Here is a 17,586-nt window from a genome sequence, read left to right on the forward strand (position 1 = left end):
TTTAATCTTACATTTGATATTTAGATTTTCCACTGTCATATTTAAGGCTTAATCTACGATTTATAATCCCCAGGTATGCCATCGGTAGCGTGGAGCGGAACGGCTCAATTGGGTGGCTCCATACACTCGGGGACCAACTGGGAAAACAATACAACGACTCCATCCCAGGTACTGATAATCAGAATGATGTCGGTATTATTCGTGTAACAAATATTGTAGCCTTAATGCATATGTAACCGTTGTGCTTCACCAGGAACGGGACCCTCCATTAAAGACAAGTACGTCACTGCTCTGTACTTCACCTTCAGCAGTCTGACAAGTGTCGGGTTCGGAAATGTCTCCCCAAACACCAACTCGGAGAAGATTTTCTCCATCTGTGTCATGCTCATTGGATGTAAGTCATAAGATCGTTAACTCTTTTACCGCCAAACGTTATCCCAAAAAAACAACCCCGACAGTGCCAGCCGATTTCGAGCATTTTCACTCGTTTTTCAAGGCAAGCAGAATATTGTGTGCTGTGACTACGTAAACATGGTGGATACCAAATGAAAGATTGGATTCCATTCTCTCATTAACAAAAAAATATGATTTTACCTTATTCCGTTCTTTAGTAATCACCATTTGAAAATAGGTAATTTGAGTAACACCAAGCTATAATGGAAAAAATGAAAAAAGATACATTTTCTGCACAACAGTGACTTTGACACAAATATTTGTTTGTTTAGTGACGCTCTGTGAATTAGATTTAAAGTGACAAACGCTTTGATCATTCACAACATCCTTGAAAATGTTGTATTTCCTAAGATCCGCCATGTTTTCATGTCATTTAAACCATGGTAGCCCATTGAAAAATAGATACAATGCTGCCATCAGCTGGCCATAGTTATTGGGTGTTTTTAAAAAAAAATGTCCAGCTCATTCATGAAACCAGAGCAGCTCAAGATGTTGCGCTGCCTATTGAAAAAAAACACACACAAACGTAGTTGACGTCAATTAACGTTATTGGCAGTATTTGTTGGGATTTCCGTTAACGTTAATTAACGTTATTGGTAGGAAAGTAGTTAAACAAGTGCTTTATAAACAAAGGTGAGTTGGAAAGAAAGGTGTATAGTGTGAAGTTTAAATAAATAAATGTTAACATCTTTTCGTTTTATTTCTTCTAGTTTTAGAACAGACCCATGTTGTCATTGGGGCTAACTAGTACCCACTGGCAATACAATGCACAATAATCAGAGCAAAATGTCACCTGTGTTTCCAGTATCTCATCTTGCTACCTCACTCTTCCGAAGTGTGAAAAGTAGCACACAAAAAAAGTTAATTGGAGTCAATTAACTCATTCACTCCCAGCCATTTTCACTGAAGCAACCCCCTTCGCTCCCGGCTGTTTTACTGGATTTTGACTGATTTGGCAAGGTCCACAGAATAATGTGTTCCATTGCTATAAAAACATGGAACCTACCAAAAGAAAGCTTAAATGACAGTGACAAAATTCTCCTGATCACCGGAAAGCTGTCATCTTGAATCATCTATTTTGTTTCAAATGTAGAAAACGTTCACGTCAGGTCATGTTAGTGGAATGCGTTGCAACTCTTTCAGGTTTTTGTCACTCTCTATTCCCCTAAATCCATCTCAACTCATGTATAATTTCCCCCCAACCAGCCCTGATGTACGCCAGCATCTTCGGCAACGTCTCGGCCATCATCCAGCGGCTGTACTCGGGGACGGCCCGCTACCACACCCAGATGCTCCGAGTCAGGGAGTTCATCCGCTTCCACCAGATCCCCAACCCGCTCAGGCAGAGGCTGGAGGAGTATTTCCAACACGCCTGGTCCTACACCAATGGCATCGACATGAACGCCGTGAGTATCTCGGACCCGCGCGCGTGTGCCCAATCGCTGCGTGTGCACGCCAGGACGTGAGTGTTCCGCGTTAAATACGCACTTGCGGGCCAGAGTAGCATTTTGAGCCTACGTTGTACATTAATAGGATGATTGGAAGACTTTGTCTCAGCATGCATGGTCCGACACCATCAGAGAAAATAGGAATGATGTGAGTATTATAAATAGCACACACACACACTCCTTCCCTTGAGCAATTCAAGAGTGTTGGTCACGCTTGGGCCAGCACAAGATCATATATGAAGGCGAGTATGTACACTGCCAATCATGACACACACATGAAACCCTTGGGGGTAAATGAAACATGCATGGCCGGTGATCAAGTCATTCAGTTGTGCTGACCACAAAGGCGGTATAATGTACACAATGGTCATGAATCACACCTGTCAGTGGATACAAGCGACCACCGCCTGAGCCGTTAGTCACAGCCAATGGGGAGCTCACGATCCCGGTCGGCCTCGTTCGCTCGCTACCGCTGGCGAGATTGCTTTGACGCAGATGTGACAGACGCGCACACACGTGTAATCATAAACATGTCGCACAGTTCACTTCCACTGACACGGGGGATGTTCAGCTTGAGTCGGTGGATGTCATCGTTAGAACCGTCGCGTCGTGTTACGGAAGATTGGGTGCCAGTGAAGAGGGGGAATAAGGGTTCCAGGATTCTGACTTTATTCTCAGAATTCTGACTTTAGAATTCTGACTTAAAAGTCTGAATTTTAAAGTTAGAATTCAGAGATTAAAGTCAGAATTCTAATTGTATTAGTACTACTATTATTCTCCCTTTAAAGTCAGAATTCTGAGTGTAAAGCGAGAATTCCGAGATTTAAATCTGAATTCTCACTTTAAAGTCAGAATAAAGTCAGAATTCTCACTTTAATGTCAGAATTCTGAGAATAAAGTCAGCATTCTGTCATTAAAGTGAGAATTCTGAAAAGAAAGTGAGAGTTCTGAGATTAAAGTCTGAATTCTCACTTTAAAGTGAGAATTCTGAAATTAAAGTCAAAATTCTCAATTTAAAGTCAGAATTCCCGCTTTAATGTCAGAATTCTGAGAATAAAGTCAGAATCCTGCCAAATGATTTGTTTTCTTTCTTCTCTGGCCCTAATCCTCTTCCGTACTTTTTGGTGGTCGGTCCTCCATAGAGCCGCTCCCCACTCTGCTTTTACCTCAAAGGACACGCGTCAGCAGTTTGTGAGTTTTAACAGTGCATGTCTACTGTTTTCTGGAGTTTCACTGTAAAATGAAACTGTGGAAGCCGTTGTGAATGTTTCAGCAGGAACAAAGCGAGCAGGCCCGTAGAGTGTTATTATTGTGAAGAATGGGTGCAATTTTAATGAGTTTGCTGCAAGCGTGGGGAGCCCCAAACCTTTTAGGTGGCAACTTTGGCCCACTCATAACTCTGACTGACTGCACAGAGCACAAGTGTGCATTCAACACACGCGACTACAGTACAAACCTCCCTCACCATTATTCTCCTTTTTTTTTTATGTTAATTAAACTCTTGGCTTCCTACTCAACAACCCTTTTAATGTTAAAGGTGCAAGTTTGCCATTAGAATGCGCTGCTACGAACTTAGGTAGAAGACCTTTCTTTGTTTCATGGTGCATTTGCTGAACTGTTACCTTTCAAAGTATATGCTTTTTATTCACGCTGCATAAATATTCACTGTCAGAATACATCTCTGCTGTTTTTTGCACGTTTCTTCTGAGTGCAGCGATTTGTTCAAAGCGTGGAAGTGATGTTTAAGACGTTTTTCAAGCCGAAACTCAACTCTACATTTAGAACAAAAACAGAAGCAATCTGTCGTAAAATGACATTTTGTCGTTTGGTTTCATTGTAAACAGCTCATATGCATATTTAGGAAAAGCATACAGTGTATACAATCAATTTATTCGAAGCAGATGTCATTTTTAGTTCATGCCGCGTACAGCTGCTCGATTATGAAGAAAATGTTAGTCATGATTATTTTTGGTCATAATTGAAATCACGATCATTTATTTTTTGCTACAAAACAAGAAAATGTTCAAACGTAAAAATTACTAAAACATATCAAATTCTTCGAAACCCTTTAATTACGCAAGTTCCTTTTGAATGAAACACAATTTCTTAAATTTGTTATTTTGAAATAAAAATAAAAAAAGTGTTAATGTATAAATGTAAACTCAAACAACTCAAAATTTGTATTAATAATCTCTCCTTTTTTTTTTACGATTATGCTGATTTTTTAATTGCGTAGTGTAATAATCAAAATATTTGAATTTCGATTAATTGCACAATACCTAATGTCGCGGGCCACAAAATGGTGGATGGCGGGCCACAAATAGTTTGGACACCACGAAGTCGCCTACTACTTCCCCACATATTCACCTGTTACATATTTTGGGAACATATACTTCGATATTTGTTAAAAAAATAAAATAAAATAAAACATCGACTCACAATATTCCTCACCTGCTGCAAAGAGATCACACAAAAAATTGGCCCAGTCAGTGAAAAAGCTACTTGGTCTTCTCCTCGCAGTCCTAACAAGCATTACTGTAAACATTCCCTAATCCATGCTGCTTGCCAAACTGCTCATTTCTGAGCCCTGAATAAAGCGAAATAATGATCCACCGGAGCCTCATCAAACCATTTGGCCTCCAACTCAATGGCTCGCTTTTCATACAAAAGCGAAATACAAATTAAATACCGTATTGTGTTTGATTACAGCTACAGCCCAGACATGATGGTTATTTCTTTCTAAGTGTGTATCATTAAGATTTGATTAGCTCTATTGAGGGCTCTTTTTAACTCATTCACTGCCACTGACGGCTATACACGTCAAACATTCATTTGAACTATTTCTGGTTTAACATTTTTTCCCACTTTTGTTAACAAAAGTATAAAAACCTAGAATTATTTTTTTGGTATTAGAACAGATATAAAATTTGCGATTAATCGTGAGTTAACTAGTGAAGTCATGCGATTAATTACGTTTAAAAATTGTAATCGCCCGACATCCCTAATTTTTAAGATTTTTTTCTTAAAAAAATACATTATTAAAAATTTTAAAGATTGTTTTTATTTTTAAGAAAAGGTTATTACAAATTAGGGGCATCAGGCGATTAAAATTTGTCATCGTAATTAATCGCATGACTTCACTAGTTAACTCTCGATTAATCACAATTTTTTTCTAAATGTACAAAAAAAATCTAGGTTTTCATACTCATGTTAACAAAAATGGAGAAAAAAACGAATAAAAATAGTTCAAATGAATTTTTGACGTTTGTAGCTGTCAATGCAGTGAATGAGCTACATGGGGGCGCGGTGGGGGGGGTGGGGGGATACTTGGAAAGTAGTTCACAATAAATTAATTTAGTTAAATGGAATAGTTTGAACATATTGGGTTTTTTTTTTATCCACGAATCTAAACTTTATTAATCCCCTCATCAATGCTAATGGGATGTATCCGTACCGATGTAATGTAACCCTCTTCTATCGATTCAACTGCTGCATTTCTAACACCTCCTAACCTTCCTTCTTTCCCATTGTCTCCTCCTCACTTTTCTTTTTACCCCCCCCCCCCACCCCCCCCCCCCCCCCCACCCCCACCCCCCCCCCCCCCCCACCCCCTCCTGACAATCTCAATCTCCACTTCATCTCCTACCCCATTTATCTTTGGCCTCTTTGGATCTCCCCCCCCCCCCCCCCAGGTGTTAAAAGGTTTCCCCGAGTGTCTCCAGGCGGACATCTGTCTCCACCTCAACCGGACTTTGCTGGAGAACTGTAAGGCTTTTAAAGGCTCCACCAAGGGCTGCCTCAGGGCCTTGGCCATGAAGTTTAAGACCACCCACGCACCCCCGGGTGACACGCTGGTCCACGCCGGGGACGTCCTCACGGCAATCTACTTTATATCAAGAGGATCCATAGAGATACTAAGAGGAGATGTTGTGGTTGCCATATTAGGTAAGTTGTCGCTTGCCTTTTCTTATGTTGTCGTTTTTGTTGATGTTGCTTTAATGTGAGTAATGCTTAACAACAACAACAACAAACTTTTACTGTACATTAGTTTATAGGCGCCCTCTGCTGGTTATTTGATCAAAGTTTCATGTCAGATTAAAGTATACTTGTATACTGTCGGCCTACTGTATGTCACCAGGAGGACTCAAATGGACATCAAATGCTCAGAATTACTTGATAATACTTTTACTTTGTGCGCGTTGGTATTAAAAATAACTTCTGGCTTCCTGATGACTTAAGTATAAAGTTCACATTTTTTTCATAGTCTGGACACGGAATCCAATGGATAAATTCTTTAAAATGATCAGTTGTGTTAAAATTGTTTTACTAATAATATAATAATAATTCACTTTTATGTTTAGTTTTTTTCCCTAAATGTATTCATTTTTTTTAGACATAAAGATACAACTTTATACTGTACAGCAATTGGCCAAAAACAAATATACACCATTTACATAGGTAGTAATGCTCACTCTGTACAATATTAATTTAACAACTGTATATATATATATCAGGGATTTTCAATACCACTTTGTTTCCAGACCGATACCAGTACGAGTACTCAAATCTTGATTAGTGACCGATACCAAGTACCAATACCACTCATACTTGACAGATATTTTTTTAAACCTAAATACTTTATACCCCAATACCTGTATAGCATTTTCCCTTTCTAATTTCTAGTTCCTGATCTAAAAAAATGGCCACAAGAGGGCAGTGTCGGCCACTGTCATGTGTACCAATACCGCTTATTGTCCCAATACTTGCCCATTCCTAATATACTAATATATATGTATACTGATGGATGAGTGCCAAAACGAGGAATCACTATCTGTGCCGATACCTTTATTTTAAAGTATCAATACTCGTGGAGGCTGGCTGCTGATACCAGTATTGGTGGCCCTCTTTTGGCCATTTTACAATAGAGAAATAAAAGCATACATGTCCGATAGATGCATTTTTGGGGAAAATTGCCTTCAATTACATGCAATTTTATCGGGGCATTAAGCAGATGTCCAATATGTTGCTGTTTTCACATTCTTCTCTTTATTTGTCTCTGCTTATAATCGCCAGGAAAGAACGACATCTTCGGTGAACCAATCAACCTGTATGCTCGACCGGGCAAATCCAACGCAGACGTGAGGGCTCTAACCTACTGCGACCTTCACAAAATCTTCAGAGAAGACGTTCTAGAGGTGCTGGACATGTATCCTGAATTTGCAGAACACTTCTGGAACAACCTGGAAATTACTTTCAACCTGCGTGATGTGAGTTTTATACATCATTCAAAAAAATTATAATAAATATGTGATTTATATTGCTCATGTTATATTATTCAGACCAACATGATCCCAGGCTCTCCTAGCAGTGATGAGTCTAAATGTGGAGGGTTCAACAAATTACGCAGACGGAAATTATCATTCAGGCGACGCACAGAGAAAGGTGACAGATCCTCAATATCTTTTATAGGAACTTTTTCGTCTCGTGATACACTTACATGAAATCCTCGACATTTTTTTGATCCCTTCCCTGACCAGATGACGCAGATGTTGGCGAAATTAAAAAGTCCCACAAGTCTGTAAATAGGAGAAGAGAGAGAGAAGCAGCCCACAACCAAAAACGTCAAGAGGCAACAAAGAGGCAGTATCGCCGATCAGTGTCTTCCCATTCCAGCGGGGATGAGGTACTAAATCCACTTTTTTTTTTGTCTTCTCCCTCGTAAGGTAAAATGTTTTTTTACCACACATACGTCAAATGAGCCAGAATTTGGCTCACTATTGGAAGTGTGATATCTAAGTCATTTCTGATTTTTTATTTTTTTACTTACGACCACTCAAAATGTTCAGTGGCATCAGACCTATCTATACATATAGTATATTTATTATTTGTTTGTTTTTGATGCCCTCTATGGACAGTAAAGTAATATTGTCCTAAGAGCACAACTAACTATCATCTGTATATATATATATATATATATATATATATCAGCGCAACCAAAAATGATAATTATCTCTCTAGTGCCATCTGGTGTATTATGGCTTTTATGACTCTAAAGTCAAACATATATATATTTTTTCTATGTTAAGTTGTTGCCCCAGTGAAGGGATACATTTGGTAATCGCGGGAAACGCACTATAACACATCAGGGTACAGTGCATCAAAAAACATGAACAATTCTGATATATAATGGGAGTCAATGGGGCTAAATTTTGACATTTTTAATGATGTGTACTATAAAAATTTGCTTCAAACTTGAAATTTTGGAAGTGCCATTTTGAACTTCGACATGTTTTGGACAATTGGGTGCAATTTCAGCTCACTCAGTGATTTTTTTCATATGTTTTATATTTGATATTAATATTTTTTAAAAATTGGACACTTTCCTTAAGAGGGTTTTAAGTAACATGATTCTGTCGTGACCTGAAAGGGAGAAGAATCAGTTGTAACCAGCCTCGCTCCGTCTTCTGCAATGTTGGACAACCATCATGGACTGGCCGCACACAAGAACTTCACGGAGAACGCAGACGGGGACGGCGAAGTCAAGACGGGCAACACCTGCAATGCATTGTCGGGTACGATGTTGTTGAACGTAACCTCATCTTTCTTTTTCAAACTCTCCTTCCGCATTCTCCTCTCTTGTATCATCAGGCGCCCTCTCAGGCGTGTCCAACATCTTCAGTTTCTGGGGGGAAAATCGAGGGGGTGGTCAATACCAGGAGGTTCCCAGCTGCAGCCTGGCCTCGCCCCCGCCCCTTAGCACACCTTTGCACAGCTTGAGCCGGCAGGAGCGCAACCAGCTGGACACGCGCCTCGACATGATGCAAAAACAACTTCACAGGTATCGACGTATTAGAAATAGAACACGTTTGAACTGGATTTTCAGTCCAAACTAACATCGGTTGACGATGACATATTGCGTGCAGATTGGAAAGTCGCATGTCAGCGGATGTTGGAGCGATCATGCAGCTGCTGCAGAGGCAGATGGCTCTGGTCCCCCCCGCCTATAGCGCTGTATCATCGCCGCCTCAGGTAGAAACCGAACAATGGACACGTTAAGGTCTCCCGACCAGGACCGAAAAAAAATGTTGCCAAGAAAGGAAAACTTTCTAAAGTAATAATGTTATCTCAATGACAGGCCTCGCCATGCGCTGATCCAGGAACAGGAGAGAAACTGTTCCTGCCTGTTACACAACTGAAGACAAACAGCCTGACCTCCTTATCACAGGTGGAAAACATTTCTAACACTCAAAATACAACAGTCTACTGTTATTTACATTGAACTCACGTTCGTGCTTCCTTTTTTTTTTTTTGTTAAGTAGCGAATACATTTTTTAAAAAGCGTCATCAAGCTGTTTAATGCCAAAACTTCAAACCTTAATTTATCTGCAGAGCATAAGCATAAGTGGTTCAGATAATGTATGGGTGGTTACTGTGTTTTACTGCCACCCAGTGGCCAAGTTGCACACAACAAAAGCTTGACGCCGCAAAGAAGTGTTCTAATTCTTTACATTCCATTCCAGGAATGCTATTTTCATTATTAAAATGCACATCACATAAGTATTTGTTGTTTTGGGGGGGCGGGGAGGCTGCAACAGATTAATGCCATTTCTGTTCATTTCAATGGGGAATGATGATTTGAGAAAAAAAAGTTACAAGTCACGGAATGAATTTGGCATTCGTGCCTCAAGGCACTACTATAATTAGATGGATGGATGGAAGGAAGGAAGGAAGGAAGGTAGGAAGCATGATGGATGAATGAATGGATGGATGGTCAGATGGCTGGACCGATGGCTGGAAAGATGGATGATGGCTGAATGGATGATGTAAGGATGACGGATGGACGGCTGGGTGGATGGATGGAAGCAAGAATGATGGATGGATGATTGACAGATGGGTGGATGATGAATGGATGCTCAGATGGCTGGACGGATGGCTGGAAAGATGGATGAATGGATAATGGATGGATGGATTGTTGGATGGATTCCGTCTGACACTTGTTTCTCTTTCCCCCAGATCTTGGACTCTCAGGACTTTGAGGAGTTCCCAGCCACGTCTCCCGAGTCTCGAGAACTGCAGGACTCACCTTTGATCGACACCAGCCGGAACCAGCGCTCCTCCTCTGGACTGGACATCTTAGGGCAGCATTTGGAGCTTGAAATCAGATTGGAAACTGGAGGTGCGACTATTTCAGAGCCAGCAGTAGACTTCGGTTTAGGCAACGGCGCAGGATCAGGTTCACCTTCTGGGATGAGCTCAAGCTTAAGAAGAACAGGGTTGGAATTGAGTTCCGGGGTGTGTATCGACGTCGGTGGTGAGCAAACAGCTGCAACGGGACTATTTTCCCAGGATTCCGAAACCCAAAGGAGGTTGTCTCTCCAAGAGTCACATACGCCTCAGGACTCACGGACACCACAGAGACACAGCTCGGACCCAGGGGGGAGCTAAGGAAGAACCGAAGGTTCTAGAGTGAGAGGGATTGCGGAAGATGTATCCTACTGGCTCCATTTCAAACTTTGGAACCAAAAACCAGTTCAGTCTCCGCCCAGAGGGTAAAATAATGTTTTTGCCTCGTCCACGTTTCTTCCCATTCCGCATGAAGAGCTTTTCAAAAGGACAACCATGATCGAAACTCCCTAAAAAGAGCAGGGCAACATCACTTGACTCTCAAAATGACTGCAATCCTACAAGAGTATCCCTTTACTGCTGAATCCAGTCTTGGACGACTTATCGAGGACACGTGAAGACAAAAAAAAACAACAACAAAAAAACAGCAGACCGAATAATAACGAAACAAGTAGCCATCATGTCTTGCACTGAAACAATGATTCTTATGTGTCAGTGGCGCTTCCAAAAACTCACTAACCGGTTTGGTCCAAATGTAGTGTTAGCTGGCCTAACAGGAAACCCGCTTGTCCCATTGCGTCAACGGTTCCTCGCCCCCGATGTCCCGCGCCGACAGGTGGAGAAAAACGCTCCGCCCTGATTTCCCGAGAGCACATTTGACTGGCTGGCTGGTTTGCACCTCAGGGGTGGGAACTGGTGGGTTCAAAAAAGCCATGATTTTTTCTTGATGAGCATATCAGCTGCCCTACCAGAACCAATGTCAACATTTTCCCACGGGGGGGGGGGGGGGGTACGAACCCTCAGCATGCCGAAGTCATGAAAATTGGCGAAAGCAAACATGTTCACAAACCCGGTCTTCAAACTTGGTAAGCTTTTGAGTTGTTGCAGAAGAGTCGACGTCCGCAGTGGGTTTTCGTTTATCATTGTTGAATTTGCTACCTCAGATTTCACTGGTCCATTTTTTTTTTTCACCTAAGCACCCAGAATGCTTATAAATTGTACATAGCAGTCCTGAGCTACGGAAATAGACAGTTTACGACCAGACGAATGCGCCATTCTTTTATGTACAATATGCAAACACTGGCAAGAAGAGATGAGTGAGTGCACTTTATGTTTTATTCCTTTTTTGTGTGCGTGCTTTCATTTTGGTTTTTCAGTACGTCAGCTTTGCCCACTGTTGATGGACGCTGTTCTCACTTTTTAAGGTAAATTTTCAGAATTAGAGCTTTGTTTTCATGTAAAATCCCTTTAATATGAAGTTTCAAAATAAGGTCATCTGAGTCTGCCCAAGACTTTTTAATCCTTCGGCGTAATGTTTTCCGAATTTGTATTCTTACCTAAAACATAATCCTCGGGAGTATGACGATGCTCGGACACACAGGGTGACCGTAACATATGGAGGGAAATATGGTGCAAAAGTAACTTGTACCTGTGAAAAAAAAAAATGTAATTGTAGTAAAAAAAAAAGAAATAATTGTACCTATAGAATAAACGATTATCTGTAAAAATTGTGATTTGTACCTGTAAAAAAATACCTGTAAAGATTTTTTTAACTGTAAAAAAAAATTGTACCTGTAGAAATAAAATTAAAAATATACATTTGTATCTGTAAAAGTCGTGATTTGTACCTGTAAAAAAATGTGCCCGTGTAAAATAATTAATTGTAAAAAAAAGAAAGAAATTGCACCTGTAGAAAAAAAATTGTACCTGTAGAAAAAATTATCAAAATTTGTATCTGTAAAAGTCGTGTTTACCTGTGTAAAAAAATATTATGAGTAAAAATATCCTGAAAAAAATGAACTGTAAATTTTTTTTTAAATTGTGCCTGTAGAAAAAACAAAAAATCTAAATTTGTATTTGTGAAAGTTGTGATTTTTTATCTGTCCTTTTTTTTTACCTGTAAAAAATGAAATACCTGTAAAAAAAAAATAACTAGAAAAAAAGTGTTAATTTGTATGTGCTGCTGTCCAGTCACGTGACTGTTGCACCAAATATCTCGCTAAAGATGGTGTAAAACTGATTTGTAGAGAAGGGGGCGGGCTCTGGAAGATTTGGGCGGGGCTGAAGCTCAACCTCATTGGTTCAGTCACATTTTCTCATTAATATGCATAAGGTCCGAAATTTCAGACAAACAGAGTAGCAACATTCTGAAAGAAGAGGACGTCCCAGGTGTGAAATTTCAACATGTGAGATATTTGATGCAAAAGTCACGTGACTGGACAGCAACAGAAAAAACATTTGTGACTCCTAGTGGTGACTTCTTTGACTACAAGTTGTCATTTTTACAGGTATAAATCACGACTTTTACAGATACAATTTTTTTTTTTTACACGTACATTTTTTTTTACAGGTATTTATCTTTTACAGGTACAAATCACAACTTTTACAGAAACATTTTTTTTCTACAGGTGCAATATATTTTTTACAGTTACAATTTTTTACTTTTACAGGTATTTTTTAAACGCGTACAAATCACGACTTTCACAGATACAAATTAATATTTCAAAATATATATTTTCTTTTTTTTACTACAACCACAATTATTTGTTTACAGGTACAGCACTTTTGCACCATATTTACCTCCATATAACGCTGCTGCTTCTTTAATAATGAAGTCAAAAAAGAAATGTAATGTATATGTACAAATGTGATCATATGCAGTATGATTCATTTTTATAGTTGCAAAGCGCAAACTAGACAGGATATCCCAAAAATCACTATCGTTTCATTTCAGGTATCATTTGAAGAGACGTGAGGCCATCAGCATTTGGCAGCTTAAGCTTTGCAGTTTTCTTTTTTTTTATAAGCATATTCCCTTGCCCGTGCCTCGCCAAATAACATTAGACAAGCTTTTCAAAATTGCCAGCCAGACGTTTTTCTGTCCCTGACTGCAGTTCAGTGCAACTATGAGAAGCTTTATGTACAATTCGTCAAATTCAGAGGCATCAGGTGAAAGATGATTATGATGCTCCACAACATGAATGACTAACTGGAAAATGGCAAAGTGATGCTGATTAGTTAGAAGTCGGGGGGAAAGAAAAACTTATTTTTGCAATCGGTGAGCAACGGGCAAAAGTTTTATGCTTACAAAAAGTGTATAGTGACTTTTGGGACACCCTTCACATTATTTGAACTCCTCATTGATTGATTGATTGACCTCTGACCAACTAGTACTCTGCACCATCTTAGATTGTAAACGTTTGTAGCTTTAATGCTACGAAAGAGAAAATCATTTTTAAATATATTTTAAAATATTAAATATCGGGCCTGAACTGGGGCTACACAGATTTCTGACATTCTGCCGGTTATATAATCATGGCGGGGTTTGACACTGCGATTGATTATTTCTCTTGATTTCCTATCGGGCGGGGTCATTATATACCGTACATAATATTCCGTATATTTTATAGTATATAATATACCGTATATGTATATTATATACCGTATATAATATACCATATATATATATATATATACTGATAATAATAATAGGGAAACAACACTTTTTTAGCATCAATTAACCACAATAAAAAAAATTATAATTCAAGATTTATAAGCCCTCCTGCATCCCACTTTTCTAATCGTCTTCCCTGAAATGTTGTGCATGAAGTCACTGCGCCTCCAACAGGAATCTTAGTGCAATAGTCCTTTAAACCGATTTGTAGCAGCCGCAACACTTCCATTCATGTTTTAGCACTTTATATATGAATCCGTGCAAATGTTTAATAGACACTCAGGAATGTGTCCTTTGGTTCATTTTTTTCCCCCCCACGTCTGATAAACAATGAGCGGACATCGAGTCAACATTTGCCGTGTCACAACCTTCAACTTCAATTCTGGCGTACTTCCCCTTTAAGGCGGCGTTTGGAAGATTGTATCTCGCTGCTTGCTGGTCGGAGATCATTTATGTATTTATTTTTTTGTCTGTGTATTATTTAAAGATTTGTAAATGTCAAATCATGTTTCTTCCAGATGTTCGTGTTTTGTTTTTTTGTTCAGTGAGGTCATTCAGTTGATGCTCAGGCAAGTCCAAAATGAGTACGTTATTGATGATTAAGCTCCCATACTAAGAGATTATTATACTGTATTGTGAGTTTGTCCTCATTAGTGTCCGTTATTGGAATATATGGATTTGCAAAGGTACACTTTTTAGTATCGAACCAAAGCGATGGTTGATTACATTTTTGCTCTACTTCATGTGAACGCAAATAGAAACACAAAATGGTCAGACTTTAAATGAAGTCGGTGAGGAGAGTAAACCGATTTTTTTTATCAAATTGAATTATCCACATGACGCTTTTCAAGGTTCACAATTTCCCTTAAGTAAGTACCACAATTACAAAATAGTTTTTTATTTTTTATTCCGAGAATAAAACTGGTTGATAATCATCACAATGGAACAATAGAGGACTTTTTAGTGTGGCCCAAATAGTTCCCTTTTACAGATATTATAGCTCGGAAATTGTATAAATTACATTTAAAGGGGAAATCAACTCAAAAACGTTCTTTACAATAATATTTTACTAGTCGAAACACTCTATTCTGATTAATATTGCGTTTGTGGAATATGAATAAAGAAGTCAAATCCACCTGTTTTTAACCATCTCAGGGGGCGGCCATTTTGTCACTTGCCGTCGACATTACATGTGCTCAGGGCTCAAGTAACGACCAATCACGGCTCACCTGTTTTCTCAGTTGGGTCATGTGATGTCCGCAGGCTGAACCGTGATTGGTCGTTGCCCGAGCCCCCCGAGCAACCGTGATCTCATTTTTAGTGGCCAGCAAGTGACAAAATGGCCGCGCCCCCTGTCACGGATAAAAACGTGTGGATTTTTGCTGCGATATTAATGAGAAGGTCACGTCATTTGAGTGGCTTTTATGCTGCTTTTCATTTCATGATGTGCAATTTGCCTACACACGTTCAAAAGATGCACAGAAATGTTTTGTTATAGTCCAAATCATTTCTTTGTGTGTCAGTGAGGCTTGCAACTAATAACTTACACTGTACTTAAATTATTATTATTATTTTTTTTAACATTAGTTTGGCTCTCCTTGCCATCTCATGTACTGTAGCGAGTGTATTTTTTATTTTATTTTTTTGCTTGTTTTGAGTACAATAAGTCACCTAGTGGCCTGAACTGTAACTTAACATTCAAGAACTATGACCTCAAATGTAGAATGTGGTTGTATCTTATTTGACCTTGTAAGCATAATATTCAATGCTAGAGAATACATTATGTAATGCATACTGCATCTTAAACCGCTATGGGTTACACTTTGAAAAAAGAAGATTTGCACCAAAATGGGAAGTGTTATTAAGTGCATGAGATGGGAAGGTGTTGAAATATGAAGGATGTTTAAGAGTCCCCAAAAAATAAAAAAAATAAAAAAAACACTCGCTTGCTAGCTCTTCCATACTTTTGAGCATTTTCCAGCTCTATTCAACTTTCTATATGAGTTCCAACAGACTCGTATTTGTAGATATTCGGAGCACTCGAGGTTTACACAAAAAACTGGATCGACTCGCGTCACTCTTCGTCTGTACATACCGACTTGTACTTCTTGTAACGCTATCAAAACTTTGGCACTCGTATAGCCAGCACTATGCAGAAACGGAAACATTTCTTTGGCATGCTTTGAAATGCAGAACCACTATAGAGGATTTTGTGAATAAAGTCATTTCTTATGAGAAAACGTGCCCTATTGAAGAAGAAGAAAAAAAAAAGTGGGTGAAGCAGAAGACGACCAAGCTAAAGACTTTGAAGATCGTGCACATTTTTATTTGCATGCTGCACTGGAAATCTTGAGGAAATGAGATGATTTCACGTGCAAAACAGCCGTTTTGCTTGCAAACTGTATTTAAAAGCGGATCCCGGGAATCTTCCAAATGACGGGAGAGTCATATTTATGTGATACAAATACGCAGGTTATGGGAGAAAAAGGGATCCTGACTACTGTATTGGCAACTGCTGTAATGGGAGTGATCGCATGTGTGGCAGTCCTGGACGGAAGTGTCTCTCCCAAGTTTAAGGGACACTTGATTTAGGAAGCCCGTAATAGGAAGCTCAACGAAGTGCGCCTTAATTATTGCAAACCCTCTTTGAACCCAGTTAAAGGCTTAAACTCTTGGAATGTCTATTGTTAACACACCTGAGTGCAGTTTTCCACACATATGCTGTATGCTGTGTTTTCCCATAGAATTCCATTGAAACTTTAAAGAGTTGTGTGATGTTCAGGAAAAAAACAACAACAACTTTATAATCTGTTTCTAATTGCAGTCCTTATATTGAATTCAATTATCGAGTTCATTTTTATTTCATATCATATTTTGAGGGGGGAAATGGTGCAGCTCCAGGTTCTGATTGTGTGATAGCATTATCAACGGTTGAAGTTTATAAAATTTCAAAAATATGTATTTCAATAAACATCTTTGAAAACAACTTTGTTGAGTTTGTGCGGATTAATTGTTCTGACTCAATAATAAGAATTAGATCAATTTTGGAGGAAAACATCTATTTTATTTATTGTGGGAATGCTGGAAGGATTCTTTATTGTACTTACTATAGCATTTTATTCTCCACACTTTTTTTTGCCGTGGCATAATTTAATATTAACTTTTTTTTCCCATTAATTTTGATATTACATCCAATTTACACCATTCACATTATAACTTGCTTCAAAAATTCACGCCTTCCTGGAAATATATCGTCTGATTTCACACTACTTGCAGTATTGGTGCAATTTATTGTTAAATATCAACTTTCCAACTTATTACCAGCTATCTAATACTACTTAGTGGCGCGTTTGGTAAAGCACTGTCCAGTTACCAAGAGGTCGCAGGTTCAACTCCCTCTGCCAACTGTACATTGTAAATGTTTCCATGGCCCTTATGTTAAGGGTTATACCAACTGACTGTATGAGGAAATAAATGCATTTTATTTTCACTGAAATTATATTAAATCCCACCTCAGACAGATTGCAGTTTAAGTTTTCTTTTTATTCATTTGTCATTTAACTACAGTTAAAAATTGTAATTTTCAAATAATTTATCTTTCAATTTCCTTCATAAGCATCAAGCTTAGCATTCGGCTATTAGCATTCAGCTTCCCCGCACAATTTCTGCAGAAATTGCACTTAGTCTAGTTATTATTATTATTATTATTTTGCTTTAAATATATATATATTTTTTTTATAGTTCTTTCTGCGTGTGCCTAAATGAAAATAACAGTATAAAAGAATGACCCAATATAAAAACAATGACACAGTATTGTCTTTATTATATTGGCCAAAAAACAATTATATCCCTCAATGATCATGTTAACTATGTCTGACTGAATGTCTA

General features: G+C 38.7%; 1 protein-coding gene across 2 annotated transcripts in view; it reads left to right on the forward strand.

Annotated features, from left to right (window-relative positions):
• The window catches only part of kcnh2b (potassium voltage-gated channel, subfamily H (eag-related), member 2b), a 137,272-nt gene extending 126,261 nt beyond the window's left edge, over nucleotides 1-11,011 (forward strand). For both annotated transcript variants that reach the window (XM_086065575.1, XM_086065576.1), the window contains 12 exons: nucleotides 74-168; nucleotides 254-394; nucleotides 1,660-1,859; nucleotides 5,594-5,846; nucleotides 6,975-7,168; nucleotides 7,241-7,343; nucleotides 7,439-7,584; nucleotides 8,329-8,473; nucleotides 8,550-8,739; nucleotides 8,825-8,930; nucleotides 9,037-9,126; nucleotides 9,915-11,011. In XM_086065575.1, coding sequence (XP_085921701.1) covers nucleotides 74-168; nucleotides 254-394; nucleotides 1,660-1,859; nucleotides 5,594-5,846; nucleotides 6,975-7,168; nucleotides 7,241-7,343; nucleotides 7,439-7,584; nucleotides 8,329-8,473; nucleotides 8,550-8,739; nucleotides 8,825-8,930; nucleotides 9,037-9,126; nucleotides 9,915-10,346 — 2,095 coding nt within the window. In that variant the 3' untranslated portion in view covers nucleotides 10,347-11,011. The remainder of the gene's footprint in view (nucleotides 1-73; nucleotides 169-253; nucleotides 395-1,659; nucleotides 1,860-5,593; nucleotides 5,847-6,974; nucleotides 7,169-7,240; nucleotides 7,344-7,438; nucleotides 7,585-8,328; nucleotides 8,474-8,549; nucleotides 8,740-8,824; nucleotides 8,931-9,036; nucleotides 9,127-9,914) is intronic.
• Nucleotides 11,012-17,586: the final 6,575 nt, after the last annotated feature.

The sequence above is a fragment of the Leptonotus elevatus genome, chromosome 21 (assembly GCF_054856555.1).
Source record: "Leptonotus elevatus isolate MCC_2025b chromosome 21, RoL_Lele_1.0, whole genome shotgun sequence".
Classification (NCBI taxonomy): domain Eukaryota; kingdom Metazoa; phylum Chordata; class Actinopteri; order Syngnathiformes; family Syngnathidae; genus Leptonotus; species Leptonotus elevatus.